Here is a 15448-nt window from a genome sequence, read left to right as displayed (position 1 = left end):
AGAAGCCAATCAAGACCCGTGCTATGTTCTTATTCCACACTTCATACAATATGCACTATACGCTGTGTATACTACTTTTGATAGTTTGCTATAGTGTAGTTTATTTTGAGTCTTTGCTGATACAACGTTATCATTAAACACGTGCAAACTCCATCCCTCAAATGATTAAAGAATGAAATACAGTGGGATGTCATAATCTGTAAGTCTTGGGATTTTAGAGACCTATCTTATGTTACAGTCAAGATACAAGTATTGATATGATTAGACAACTATAAATGACTGACTGACTGACTGATGTGAGCTGCGAGACTGATTTTTTTTCATTCCTCAGATATGCATTTTCTGAATGTGTTCCTGTTTTTCTTATATGTGGAATATAATGTGATGGATTGTACACACATTGCTGTAAAATATTAAACAGACAGGAGAATAATTGTTCCACACCTGTGCACACAGAATGGGCGGAGCGTTGTCTATTTATTCAATGTTAAAATACTCTCAATGAAGGTCCAGAGGGACTGAAACGTTATTTTGATAACTGAGCAAGAGCAATGTGCGGGATCTGCTTTTGTCAAGACTTGAGTGATGCTTTCCAACGCACCTGCATCTTGTTGGATGTGCAAATACAGTATCTCCTTTCAAATCCAGGCTGCATTACATTAATCTTAAAACATACAGTATGTTCTTTTGCAAATTAGTGGTATATTAACCTGATTTATAGGAGACAGGGTTGTAACAAGTTGTTATAGTGCTACAAACTAAAAACCCATGAATTAGACATTTTCAATTAATCTTTAAGTAAAGAATATCCATGTAAACATTTACTGTAGGTTAAACATACTAAATTTAACAATGATCAATTCTATTTTTAACCTCACAGATTAAATGATTGCGATGTGTTATATCTACTGTATGTGCAGTCACTTTATGAACATGCAGTATACTGTGGCCTTGTGTTTCTTTCTGTGTAGTTACTGCAAGTATGACATTGACCTGCCGCCTCTCGGGTCATGGACAGAAAATGTTTAAAGTTTTATCACTGAGTGGCTGAACATAAATAATCTTAATGTGGCCAATACATTTTTGCTTTGCATTAGATTTGACCTCGGCCCTGCTGGAGGGGAAACATTGATCTTATCATTTGTCTTCCAGACATTTATTGACATTAATTCAGAGTTTTGCCCTTGTCTCCATCCCTCTACACCAGTCTGCCTCATAATGTCTTCATCTTCTCCTTTATCTCTAACCTATTTTACTGTTCCCATGTTGCGTGGTTTCTAATGGGGCTTTATTAGCCGGCCCACTGCTCAGGGAAGACATTTGATCCTCACTGTAAACCTCCGATGCTTCGTCCCGAGCCCCAGAGCAAATAGATCCCTCTGAGGACATTGAATACACCACACTGTCGGTTCCATCTCACTGCAAACACTACATCTGTTACAATGAGCAGCCACACTTTTACACTGACAACCATATTTCCAAAATTGGTCAATTAAAAAACAAATATGAGTCTTTTAATTTATTCATGAGGTATAGCTCCCCATAGAATAAAAAACACTTGGTGTCCTTTCAGTTACATTTTCATTTAAAAGTATGCTGGATTATAAAAACTCTGAAATTGATCTCACACTTCCCCAAAAACATTTAAGGACCTGTACTCAAATTACAAGGGCGCCAGAAAATTTGAATTTTCTTTTTGCAGAAGGAAAATATAATAATAATAATGATGGTAGTGTAGTAAGGGTAATGTGAGGGGATGGTCTTGCCATATGCAGAGGACAACAATCCTGTCTCTAAACAGATTACAAAAAATAGATTACAAAAAAAACACTGGATCTTTGTGGATATAAGTAATTAAACGTTCCAACAGTTACTCTGCATCATATATAAGGTCAAAAATAACATAAACATAACATAATTACAATTACATAATTAATATAATTCAATTTCATCCATCTTAAATTCTTAATGCTTTTTGTTATTGTCAATAGTGAAATAGTTTTTTTCCCTTTCCACACTAATTCCTTCCCCTTTTTGTCCCATAGTAGTCTGCCAAAGCAATGGTAAAAGCACCATTAGTGAGGGAAACTAATACTTGTACTGTCGAGCCACCACTTTGGTCCAGACTCAAACTTCTCAACAAATATTAGTTTCCTATAAAATTTTGCATCAACGATTTTGGTACTGAGTGAAATGTTTCAACAACTGTTGGCTGGATGATCATACAATTTGTTGTTGGTATTCATGTTCCCATTAGGATGACTTTTAATAACTGTGGTCATCATTTGAAGCACCATCTGGTCAGAATTTTTAATTGTCTTATTATTACTAATAATTTGGTTTATAATCAGACAACTGCAAAACTAATGTAGCGCTAGTTATTAGTTGTTATAACATACAAGTACTTTCGGGGCGTGGATAGAGTAAGAGCACAGAGACAGCTCCAACTGTGTAACTTGGTCCACTTTTTAATGACACCCCAAGCATAGGACAACTCAAGGCTCCCAAAAAATGTGCTTCATCATCTCGTCATCATGTCCCACTGCCAACCTAACTGTTACATTAGTTCGATAGCTCCCTTGTTAACTCAAGCAACGGAATACACTGTGAAGCTACAATTAGGGGAAATATGTGACTTATTTCCGTAACCCTAAAAAAGGTCATCTGTTAACTAAATATTTACAAATTAAATCTCATCTTACATTCTTCAGATGAATGTCCCCATTTCAATAAATCTCTTCTTACACTAATGACATTGCCATCAGCCTCAGTTATACTTTGTGTTTAGTGCTAATTAGCAAAAGTTAGCATGTGAAACAGTATGCAAGCTATACTAAGAAGATGAACAGGGTAACCGTCCCAAGATCATCTAAAACGTCTAAAGATCAGCTGGTTAGCATTGTTAATTTATCATGCTGATGTTAGCATTTAGCTCAAAGCTATACTGTCACTAAATACATCCTGCAAATGGTGAAGATGTAACAATGATTGGAATTTGCACAGAATAATGACTACATTTTCATGTTGTGGTAAACTGTTCCTTTAAATCTAGGGACCTTATAAAGCAGCAAAGTCAGTGGATTTCCCTTGTGTCTTGGCTCAGGATGCAGTTATGTATATGTGTAAACCAGCTTCTTCGGTTAAATCAGCCCATGCCCTGAAAATTAATATGGAGCCTTTCTAGCATGCTGAGTCAGACCTAAGAAAATAGTTTTTTGGAGTTACATTTTATTGTGGCAAATCTTTCTTGCTTAGTCAATATAGATTCTGGTTTAAGGAGAGCATTTTAAGCAAGATTTCAGGAAGTAAAATGACACATGGATCCACAAAAAATTCCAGCCAAGTTTATCTTTTAATCTAAGAAGACAACTAAATGTTTATGTATCTACACACAACAATGTGTGTGAACAAAATATCATGCAAAAAAAAAACTGAACCACTGCCTCCACCTGCTGGTTCTACAAAGTCTTGCATTCATAAACTGCCCATTTTGTGACTGAAAAAATAAAAACACACTTCTCAGAACAGAAGATATTTTAATAAACTTTTCACAAGTCTTATTGCAGCTGACATGATTAGTTTTTATATCACCAAAATCATTGCAAAAATGCAGTATCATAAATATATGGCCATCTCATATAGTTTTTTTTTGTACATAATTATTTCAAAAGCTCCCTTAGTTGTAAAATAATTGTGCAACCAACCTAAAAATCTGATGTAAATCTGCAAAATTCAACACATTAATTTCCGAAGAAGATAAATACAAGCTCTTACCTTATCTTTTTTTTTTAAAGGGATTATGTTGTAAAGTGAAAGATTGCTTTGATATTGATGTTTTAGTGCTAAACAGGCATCCTGATTATCTTGTGAAATATAAGTCCACGCAATGAAAATGTATAATATTTTGACAAATATTCAATTAAATAAAGGATATAAAAAGGCAATATTGGCAAAAGCAGAAGCATACAGGACAAGTGCATTGACAAAAAAATAAACTTACTCTGAATATTAAAAAGATACAAAATGTGTGAAGATGTGGCGTGACTGGCTGACTGATGGACAGCGGTCACAAAGAGCCAGGGTCAGCCGGGGAAGGAGTGTGAAGTTTAACCGAAAGTCTTTATTCTGCTCTCCGTGGGGCAGGACATCTTTTTTCATCTCTCCCTCTCTGATTCAACCTCCACCTCTACCCTATTTTTACCCATCAATCCATCTTCTCATTGGTTTCTCTTCTGTTTTTCTCAGTGCCAGTCTTCATCTTTTTCATCCTCTTTCTCAGATGAGTCTTCATGGCTGCTGAACTCTGCCTGCTCTGTCAATCCGTTTCCTCCCTGATTAGTCGCCACCATCGCCGCCGCCACTGCTGCTACCTTCCTGGCCCGAGCTTCAGCTACGGCCTGCTCCTCCTCCTCCTTCTGACGCAGCGCTGCAGCCTTCTTCTCCTGCTCCGCATGACTCTTCATGTGGGCACTTCGACTCTTCACTTTATAAAACACCCTATGGCGGGGGAGGGAGAGTGTGCAACATTACACACAATAACAGCGGTCTGGAATGATGCAACACTATCTAATAGAAGTTCACAAAGTCTGCTAAACTCTGCTGCAGAAAGGTACACTAAATTTGGAAAAAGCAGTTTGTCTTTCAAAATGTTTTAATTTCACAATGCCATTTCCCCATTTTCTTTCATAATTCTACTTTTCATTACAAAGTCTTGTATCTGCCCATCAAAACAAACTAGGCTGATTAACTCATTTCAAAGCCATATTATATATTTTATCTGCATTTCTTCATACGATTAATTATTTCATTATCTACTATTTTATCTATTGATTTCCATATCTTTGACCTACATGTAGATCAACATAATGAGGTGAACCACATGTGCTACTGTAACCGCAGCCAACATACTGACGGGTAACTGCAGCTACAAATCTCCCAAACATTAGTGGGACTGCAACACCAAAAACTACAAAAAAGGGCCATATAATGCAAAACCAAGACATCGTGTCACAGCCTACATGTGAAGACAAAGTAAATATCTGATGATTCTGACATACCTGCCACATTTCTTGCACGGAAATACTGCATCAGGATCCGGTGGGGGCTTCGCTGGAGCTCTGCTCTTCTTTGCTGCAGGCTCAGCCCGAGGCCTGTGAGGTACTGGCGGGTGTTGAGCCTCCTTATTCAAAATGTGTGGCTCTTTCATCACCGGCAACGTCCCTGCCTGGAGCACCAAAATCAACTACAGGTTAGTTTTGCAGTTTTTGACTTCATTCTGTTACTGTGTGTGTACTTTTAGTCGATGAACTGCCTTGCAAATAAAGCTGGGTGATATGCAAAAAATCTAATATAAGGATATTTTTGATCAAACACATCAATGTCAATATTGAGGCAATGTTGTAGGTTTACAAATTGGTGCTTTCACAATAGATTAACACAGTGAGTTTTTATAAGTAGTCACCAATAATGTGGATACAATGACTATGTGGGTTAAGGCAAATAATAAACAGTAATTTGGGTAAGTTTGGAAAATTAAGTTTGGGTTGGTTCAGAATCTGTTTACTGTAATGCAGCCTTTAAAACCAGGAAAAGACAACACTTGTATTGTATCACGAGCCAACATTTAGGACGATATCTAGCTTCATATATTGAAGTTGATATAATATCGATATATTGTCCAGCCCTACTTGCAGATACGAGAGTATGTAATGAAATACTTGCATAGTCATGAGCCTGTAGTGACTGAGCAACCCTTGCCCGCTGGCTGCTCTCGTAAGAAACATCCTTGTTTACATCTCCATCCCTCTCTCCTTGAGCCATTTTTGTCTGCTGTGAACTCTGTAACAAATCACATCAGATAAATACAAGATAAGTGCACAAAATATTAGAACCAACCCTTCAAATTTGGATGTATACACCCTCAACACCCGTTTAAAAGAATTATTTCCCTTTTAAAAGAGTAACTGAGTAATGTAATGCTTTACCACACATCACTATGGTAGTCCACTCTACCTTAATGTCCACCACAACCTCTGTGGGCTTCTCCCCTGGTGAATCTGGCGGGCCAAAGGTTAAAATCCCGTTGCGTCCAATCTTCACCTGTTTCTTATATGTGTAGTAGAACTCCACACACTGAGCCACAGTTTTGGTCTGCACCTTTAAAATTGGTGATGCAGAATTTAATATATTTATATTAATAAACACAGTAAGGCTGCTGTGCGGGATGCATCTTACAATTGACTGAATGAAAACATATTCATAATTTGTGTATATTATTACACAGTGTGAATAAGAACACACTTAAGACAAGTGACAGCCTCAGCCTCATGCCAGTGGCATTGTGTCAATGATTCTATGAAATGAAGACCACGTTTCCCATAAATCCAGTTATTTCCTATCACAGTGGATGTGGCTTGAATAGCCTTCATTTTCGTTGTGTTTGCACGTTTGGAACTCATTAAGTTTTAAGTCTGTGATGAAAGAAAAGGACATTTCCCAACTGTACCTGGCTTCAAATCGTAAAATGCAGACTCAGGAGAGTAATGGTTGAAAATCTGGTTTGGTATGTTTAAAGCAATTATACCAATGCCTCAGAAGTAATGTGCTTATTGATTTATTAGTGTTGAAATGCTACACAGAGCACATACTGTATATAATCAAAGGTAAATGTATTTTAGAGTTATTCACAATGATTCATAATCGTTAATGTTGCAGGGTAAAACTAATGAGCATACCAATTTCTGCACCATGAAGAAGTCCTTCCTGTAGGCAGAGATCCCCTTATTGAAGTAGCACTTCTCTTCTGCAGTCCAGCAGTCAGAGCCTGCGAGTGAATCAGATGCAGTGAAATTGAATGTGTGCTTAACAAAAGAGAATTAAGAAACATCAAACAGTGGTTAGGTTAGGAAATCAGTAGTCTCGCATTGCCAGACCTTCCTCCACCGCGCTGTACAGGAGGGTCTGGCGAGTCCACATAGCATTCCGGGACAGGAGAAAAACGTCCTCTGTTTTATTGGCATTTCTTTAAACCAATCACAATTGTTTTGGGCGGCACTAAGCGCAGGACACAGGTACGATGCCTCTGCAAAATAGCCTTGGGGAGAAGTTTATTTGGATGGAACGTAGGGAAGCAAGCTCTGGACTTAAAAAGTTGAGTTTGTGATGACAATTTTACTCAAATTTTTTTTTTTAATATAATTTGAGTGTAGGTTCTTGCTCGGAGGATGTTTCCCAAATCGACAGACTCAACCGGGATTTAGAATGCCGACACAAAGAAAGCGGAAGGTGTGGGACATCCGACGGCACCGGGACAATCCCATAAATGAAACATCGTCGACATAGACTGAAAAATCAGCAACAGAAGATAAAGAAGAGGCCGAGGCAGCCAGGACATCGTGAGTATCTAGTGATTTTCTATTTAACAGCTTTCATTTTTCTGTAAGCTCACCTGAGTAGTGATAATCTGCCAGGTGATGACCCTTGGGGAAAACTGGGTCCTGAAGCATCAAACGTCCCAATGTTTCCTTAAAATCAACGGGATCACAGTGAACAATACATTCTTTAAAAAGCTTGTTGTTCCTCATTTGAGTGCTGCCACTATCAAACGCTTCACTAACAGTTGCCATGAAAATAAAGTCATTTTTGAAAAATCCATGTTATCACGGTCATAAAGTCATCATAATAAAAAAGATAGCAGATTTTAAAGGCCGACAAATTCTGCTGCTGTCAAATTGTAGGATTTTCATTAAATTAAAAAAGTTGTTCTGCTAATAATCATGCAAACTGAACTGCAGTAAATTGATTAGAAGCCATTATACTCACAAGGAAATCCCCTCCGCATTCATGTAAACAGTGTAAAACCAGCTCCTGGTTGGTTCCTCCGCCCCTGAGCACACTGCAACAAGCCATGTTCAGCAAATCCTCCACTACAAAAAAAAAAAATAAGAGAAAATGACGAGCGTTTGGAAGAATTAGTGGATGAGATGGTGATAAAAAGCTCACACAGAGAAAAGAACAATGACCAGTGAATAACTTGTGTGAGATACTAACTGCTCTCTTGGTCACCGTGTTTGAGGTGGGAGTCAGCCATAGGGACCCAAACCAAGTCAGCCTTGTGCAGGTCAAACTGGGAGAAAGGTTGATCCTGCAAGTCGGGAATTTCTGCCTGGTATTTTTGCCCGATGTTGATACGTCTGAAAAAAATGTACATATATATATTATTTTTTTATTTTCCAATAGCAGTTCTGATAAGAAGATTGAAAGTTGTTTAGGCGTCTGTACTTACGGTTCAAGGCTAGCAGGTGCTGCATCAGTGATCAAGGACAGAACAGGAGGTGTGACTTCTGAACTTGCTGCAAATACAAAAACAAAATGTCCTTGTTAGACATCTGAGAACGCCTCATTAGAAGAACTTTTCTCCGATCCAAGCTGAAAGAAGCAACAACTGAGACTTACTGGAGCGCAACAGACTGCGCGTCGCAGATTTGGGCGCAGGTGGCGGCGGCAGGATTTGGTTGCTTACGGCGATGTTGGTCAGGAAGGTGGAGAAGTAGAGTCCTGAGCCCTCGCGCACAGGAGACAGGATGGGTGGAGGCGTGTACGGGGGCAGCGTGAGGGGGTTGTCCGGCAGGCGGACCGGAGAGCGCAGGTTGCTCTGGTAGGAAGAGATGCTGGAGTAGAGGGATGGAGGGATGAAGGTGGATGGTTTGTGCGGAGGGATGATGAGAGGCTCAGGACGAGGTCGGCGCTTAAATTTGGATTTTCCATCCTCGTCCGGCTCTGGGTCGGTTTCCCCATCCTAGACAGAAGATTAAAGGTTTGATAAGACCATTACTTTTTCATCTTTAATATCAATCTAATCTAATTCTAGTTAAATTCTTCTTCTGCAACTGAGCTTGATTTATTTGTAGGTGCATTCGCTGTAATTTGATTCCTCATAATCAATTCATGTCAGCTATAGAGTTTTGTCTGATGCTTCCAATGGGAATTTTCTGCAATTTTTGATAGATAAGTCTTAAATATTGCAGGGAGTAATGAAACCCCTGTTAAATGAAGAGCTGCAGGCGACAGTCTGCAAGGTTAGCAACTTACTGAGGCCTATAGTTGCGTGGAAAACTACTTCTCTGTGCAGATGCAAATTGCACATATTACTGAGTTTGTTAATAAACCAACTTGTTGTTTATGCAGTAAAATGATACATCAGTTGCTCTTCTGGTGAATTTCAGACAAAGCAGTTGCTAGAGAAGTGTTTGTTGTTGCCAATCAACCAGGAGTTATAGGCAGAACTAGACTTGACCAAAGATTAACATACGATCTCCTTACAATACTAACCTGGCCAAAACTCTCGGTCATGGAGGTTCTGAGTGATCGCCGACGAGCCACAATGACCGAAGGTTTGCGATCGGACTGTCCGGCAGGCCTCTCACCCTGGCTAAATCGTCCCGGAGTCCAGCCACCCTGAGGATCTGCTTGTCTACTGTGCACTGGCACTGATACAGGGATAACCAGAGGTAGCATAGTGGCCTGTCTGCCTGAAGAACCATCTTCCTGCTAGGGCAACAAAGCAAAAAGGCGGGAAGATGAGGAGAGATGGAAAAGACAAAGTAACAGGGTGATTGGGAGATGACACAGGGAACATGGAAAAGCAATTGAGATATAAAAAGAGGGAGATTGTGCGATTTTTTAAATTAGAATATTAGTTTGTTGTATTTTGTAATAAATTATGAGGGCTGCAATTTAATGTTTTTTTAATCAATGATTAAACCTATTTTTTGATGATTTGTTAAAAGGGTGAAATATGGCCAGCACACAAATAACCATAAGACATCTTCAACTCTCATTTCCCCTAAATATTTTCAAGAGAGAGAAAGGGAGCAAATGATACCGTTTAACATGTTTGATCCAATAAAAATGTGGCATTTTTGGTTGATTAAATGACAAACAAATCAATTATGAAAACAGTTGCTCTTTCATTTTCTGTCCATGGATTAATTAAGTCTAAATCATCAGTTGAAAACCAATAGCTAATTATTGCCCACTTTGAGTGTTACAAACAAAAAGTTACAAAAAAGTTGACTGGCTGAAAGAAAAAAAGTGAAGTGCTGCATCTATCAAATGTAACATAACGATCACACTTTTTAAAAATAAATGTTTTATTACTACATATTTCTATAGTATTAAAAGTGCGTACGACTTCTGGTACGTCTAGTCACGCTGATAAAAAAAATTGAGCAATCCGGAATTTCTATTGGTGGCAGTGAAACATATAAATCACTTATGATTTATACTTCAGGCAAAGATAAGAACCAGAGTTAGACATTTGACTCATCTCCTAACTCACTAAAGGGTTGCACCACAATACACCAACTCTGGGTTGTCTATAGCAATATTAAACCGGTCTGGTGTGTGTTAGGGAGTATAGGAGTGTATGTAGCTGTGCAGGTTGACAGCTCGGCCTCTCCCTAGCTCTGCTGAATGAATAGGAAGGAACCTGAGGAATGTGGAGGTGTGCAGACATGCAACTGCTTAACTGTAAATCCAGCATGCGCAGTCTGCACAAAAAACCTGCCAGAAGCCTGATAACCCCCTGAGGGCGGGGAACCAAACTTCCCTGTGCTAACAAAAACGGACTTCAACTAGTATTGGTGTTTAGTGTCTGTTGTCAAGAAGCTGCTGAAGAGAAAATGAAGAAGCCAGTTGTAGTGGTTGTGCCACTTAGAATGTAAACATTAGAAATCCTGAATAACAGATTTAAGTGTATCATTTTTCTTAAAGCTATAAAATGAGAGCAATCTTTCAAATCCAAAAAGGAGGAATCTACAATATTTTTTTTCAGATTGTACCAATATATCCGGTCCATGACAAGGTCTTGTAATATGACGGGGCTATAGCTGTAGAACAGCTGTAGGAATCAAGTAAACAGACTTAAGAAAAGGATTTTGTAAACCATAGGGAAGTTCTGCATAGAAACAGCGTTCTTCCCCTTTGTGCAGCTGCTTGCCAACTTTAACAGATGAAAATTTGCTCTTATATGCACAGATTAGCTGGCCTTTACTTCCTTTCTGACCTAAACTGACGTTTAAGCAAGTACTTAAATTGCTATTTTGCTGTAAAATCATCATAAATAAATAATTACAGTAGTGGTGTAATAAGTGACTTTTTTTTTTTTTTTATAAACCTTGAACATTTTAGCAGGCAAGGACTCCATTTCTGAAGCCTTCTGGGCCAGAGTTTCCAAGTTGATCTCCTTAGATGCTCTCCTTCTCCTACGGATGACCCCTCCTGTTGTCACTTCCCCTCCTTTAACAGCCTGAGTGCCCGCTACTCCGTTATGGGATGGTGGAGGCTCTTTGGATGCTTGAGACCAAATGTTTGTTGAAGGGGGTGCCAGTGGGGACTGTCCCTCCCTGGAAAGGCGACGTGAACGCCGAGGGGCAGCCAGCACTGCATCTGAAAGCTCTGCAGGGTTTGTGGCTACCTTTTCGGGGCATGGATGAGGTACGGGTGATGCATCACTGCTCTGGGCCTCTGGTTCTTGCTGCGGCACCACTGACTGGACATCCTCTTTAGAAGCTGTGTCAGCTGGACCAGGCTTAGGAGGCTGAAAAATCACAAAGTTCTGGGTTTGTTGCTGGTTTGGTTGCACCTGAGGTTGTGTTGTTTCTTGCTGTGGCACATTTTGTTGTTGCACTTGCTGTTGTTGTTGTTGTTGTTGTTGTTGCTGCATTTGCTGAATTTGTTGCTGTCGCTCCTGTAACTGTTGCTGGTGATACTGTTGCTGCATTTGCTGCAGCTGTTGTTGCTGTTGTTGTTGTTGCTGCTGTTGCATTTGATGCCGTTGGATTTGGTGATGCTGCAGATGTTGCTGCTGATGCAACTGAAGGTGATGCTGCTGCAGCTGCTGTTGTTGTTGTTGTTGTTGTTGCTGCTGGCGATTGTGGTGCATTTGTTGCTGCTGCTGCTGCTGCTGCATATGGTGTAGTAGCTGTTGTTGATTTTTAGGCTGATCACTGTACGCCATGCTCGGAATTCCCTTGTTGCCTGGAAAAACAGAGTAATAACCTGATGAAAACTGTTGCTTGCTGGGTCTAAATGTTGTCTGGAAGGGCTGCAGCATAGACCCCTGCAAAGGGTGAGAAGGTACATGGGACTGACCCTGGAGCTCCACACCTTTGTGGGTGTTTTGATATACATGCAGCTGAGCCTGGTGCATTGCAGCGTGCTGCTCCCACTCAAGCCCCCTCCCCTGAGCTTGAGCCTGGGCGGCATCTCTGTAAACCTCAACAGGTCCTGGCAGTGGATTTTCTCCCCCCATTGGCAGAGCTACACCCTCATGGACTCCTTTGTGGAACGCCATTTGACCCCTGACATTCGCTCCACTCATATAGGGGCCAAAGTTCTGGCCCCAGGCTGAAGCAGGAGCCTCCTGAGACCAGCCGGGGGCCTGTACAGAGTCCTGGTGCATCCACTTTACTGGAGCAGCCTGTTGATAGTGAGCTAGACTTTGGGGCCCTTTCTCTGGGTTGTAAACCGCAGAGCTGCTAGCAGAGTCACTGTGGCTTGACTCTAACGTCGGAGGTCCGATACCATAATAAACCTCGCCTGAATGCTGCACGGGCTCTTTCATGGCTGCAGCCCGGTGCTTGCCGCTCTTGTCAGTATGAACTTGAGAAGGAAGACTCATAATAATAGTTTAAGGTAATGTTGGAGTAAGAGCTCTCAATCTTGATCTCTAAGCGTGCAAAATGTTACTGCCTCTGTAGTGTGCTTTCTTTGTCAAATTGTGTATACAGAGGTATTTGGGAGGAAATATAAATCCCAAAGGAAAGTGCAGGGTAGGAAGCATGTAACCCTCCTTCCAAAATCAAATCTGAGGTTTGCTGTCCTTTCTTCTCATCCTCTTTATGGTGCCGGACCTTGTGAGAGAAAGGAGGGGTTAGACACTTTCTTTTTCTCTACAGACAACCACACAAAGTTTTCAGTAGGCTTTTACTCGTATGCAGCAAAGAGGAAATTGAGGCCTACTCGAGCAAATAGCCCAGTCAGTCAAGGGAAAACCAGTCAGAGAGTATGTGTGTTGATGTAAGCGCTGGGGCAGCAAAACCTATAGCCTATATTTCGATATTGACGTCCAGGTGCGTGCAGACAGGACGTAATAAAGTTAAGAAGTTTTGAAGCGGCGGCCAACAGCACCAAGGAGGCGCTGACTGTGTCGCTGCCATTTGGCATAACAAGAAATACAGGAAACGAAGGGGCTCGTGCAATTACCCGAGCGATAGCCAGTGATGTTATGTTAAATATTAGCAATAAGGAAGCGTCCGAGTAACGTTAGGCAATAAGGAAGATTAGTAAGCATGAGTTACACAGTGTATATACCTTATCAATGGTGCACGGAGCTCTCCATGGTCAACTCCATGGAGTCACTTTGGTTTCGATCAAAGTCGACTGCATGCAGCTCCATGAAGGGATTCTGCGCAGCAAATTATGTCAAACTCAGACAACTTTCCCTCGAGTTTCACAGCGCACAATATGGCGAACAGTCGAGTTTACAATCCCACGAACACATAATCCAAAATCCCGGACAGACTGGAGAGGCTCATAAACGTAGTTACAATGTTGCACACTGTATTTGTAAAACCGTGAACTTCGGGAGTGGGGGGGGGATGTCCACAACTTTCTCCCCGCAGCAACCAACGAGTACACCACGCATGAGACGGCGAACGTGTAGAAAGTGTGCCGTGCAGCACCCCGCGCTGGTATTTCCGCTGATTTGAACACGTCGCGGCTGAGCCCCGCGGGTTGGACCGCTGTGGCTCGGTCTATCCACGACGTATGAAACGCTGCGAAACTGCGCAAACACGCAGAAAGTTGTGCCCCCCAGAACGCACCGCCTCACCCCAAAACAGCTCAACTCACATCCTGTTATCCAATCCGATTGTCTGGCCACTCCCATCGCTGTATCCGTGTACGTTTGTTTTGTTACCACGGCTGCCCGGAAAGCGGAGTCTCAGCTCACCACACGGAAACAGTTTGCTGTGGGTTGAACGTTGAACCCCACACGATTATAAAACAAAAAACAAAAAAAAACGTAGAACTATGTTTCACATGTAAATACTTTTACAGAAATATTTATATATTTACATTCTAACTTGTGGTCATTACATTTCGGTTGCAAATAGTCTAGAGTAGTGAACACAATCAAAGAATTAGGGAATTTTTACTTTGATAGATAAATAGATAGATAGATGGATAGATAGATAGATAGATAGATAGATATTTATTGATCCCAAAAAAATGGGAAATGACGGTGTTACAGCAGCACACGTACATTAGTCACACAACACATAATATAAATATAAATGAGATACTAGGAAAAATATACATACATACATACAATATACATGAAATAATAATAATAGGAATCAAATATAAGAACAAATATTTAAATATATATACAGGATGGGAAAACAAAATGTGCAACTGCTTAAATATGCTAAAATGTAAATGAACCAATTGTGCAGGTTGCACTTAGTGCAGTGTTGTGGTGTCTAAAAGTCTTATCTCGCACCCAGTGATGATTAAAGAGTTTTTATTGCCTGTGGTAGGAATGATTTCCTCTAGCGGTCCATGCGGCGTCGAAGCTGAGGCTGAATCGAGAGAAGCAAATTGGGCCTTACTCTTAACGTGGATGCAAACAATAAATGAATGTTCACCTGCTTAATGCACCTATTCTCTTTGTCCTGCAGCATCACATTTTAACAAGGCAGTGAAGTTTCTTTGACAAAACATCTTACAAAACTGTTATTTTGACGCAAGTTAAAAACCCTTTGCATTTACAGTCAAGAGTTGTGTTAATGGGGCATGTCAGGGTTGTGCCTATAGCGCCTTTGGATGAACGTATCAAGGCACTGCTGACAGGAGGGAAGTGTCATGTCAGGACTGCCTCTCTGCCTCATCAGACTGCAACCTCCAGCTGGCACTGGGACGGTTCACAGCTCAGTGTGATTGCAGCAGGGATGAGAATGAAGAGATCCAGGCCTGGAGCTATTTCAAGATCATTTAGAATGAGCATTTGATTGGCCAGTGCAGCACATTGCCAGGTGACTTTACAGTTTGTTGCAACAAAGTTGAGGCAGGTTGAACTTTTTTTCTCACAGCCCTACATGTGTAAATGCAGTGGGTTCATTCAGAGTAAATGATGATGCACTATTCTGGATAAAGGTAAGACTATATTGATCCCTTGGTGAAATTCACAAGCCGGGAGCAGCCTATAAGCCTCATCTTTACCAGCTGCAACATTAAAGTAAGAGAATGTACACAAAAAGTAATAATGTAAATTGTTCTGAAATGGGCCATTCTGCTTGATGAATACTTTTTGAATACTTTAAGTATATTTTGATGCTCACAATTTAAAATAATCAATATTTTTTATCAGGAACACCAGAATTCT

At 40.5% G+C, this 15448-nt stretch overlaps 1 protein-coding gene across 4 annotated transcripts; it reads right to left on the bottom strand.

Annotated features, from left to right (window-relative positions):
- Positions 1-4239: 4239 nt before the first annotated feature.
- On the bottom strand, positions 4240-13929 carry mideasa (mitotic deacetylase associated SANT domain protein a). 4 transcript variants are annotated; one of them, XM_032543120.1, is made up of 13 exons: positions 13375-13929; positions 11177-12914; positions 9331-9546; positions 8455-8797; positions 8285-8351; positions 8050-8192; positions 7822-7925; positions 7448-7523; positions 6735-6823; positions 6013-6156; positions 5722-5838; positions 5058-5224; positions 4240-4497 (listed from the first exon to the last, which is right to left on the bottom strand). In XM_032543120.1, the coding sequence occupies exons 2-13, from the start codon at positions 12680-12682 to the stop codon at positions 4242-4244; spliced, it is 3228 nt and encodes a 1075-aa protein (XP_032399011.1). In that variant the 5' UTR covers positions 12683-12914; positions 13375-13929; the 3' UTR covers positions 4240-4241. The 4 variants fall into 4 exon arrangements, with proteins under 4 accessions (XP_032399011.1, XP_032399010.1, XP_032399013.1 ...); XM_032543119.1 differs by having other exon boundaries at positions 9331-9549; positions 13375-13928; XM_032543122.1 differs by having other exon boundaries at positions 8065-8192; positions 9331-9549; positions 13375-13928.
- Between the last annotated feature and the right edge of the window lie 1519 nt (positions 13930-15448).

This window comes from Etheostoma spectabile, chromosome 18, assembly GCF_008692095.1.
Source record: "Etheostoma spectabile isolate EspeVRDwgs_2016 chromosome 18, UIUC_Espe_1.0, whole genome shotgun sequence".
NCBI classification, from domain to species: Eukaryota; Metazoa; Chordata; class Actinopteri; order Perciformes; family Percidae; genus Etheostoma; species Etheostoma spectabile.
This window is presented reverse-complemented; position numbering and strand designations above follow the sequence as displayed.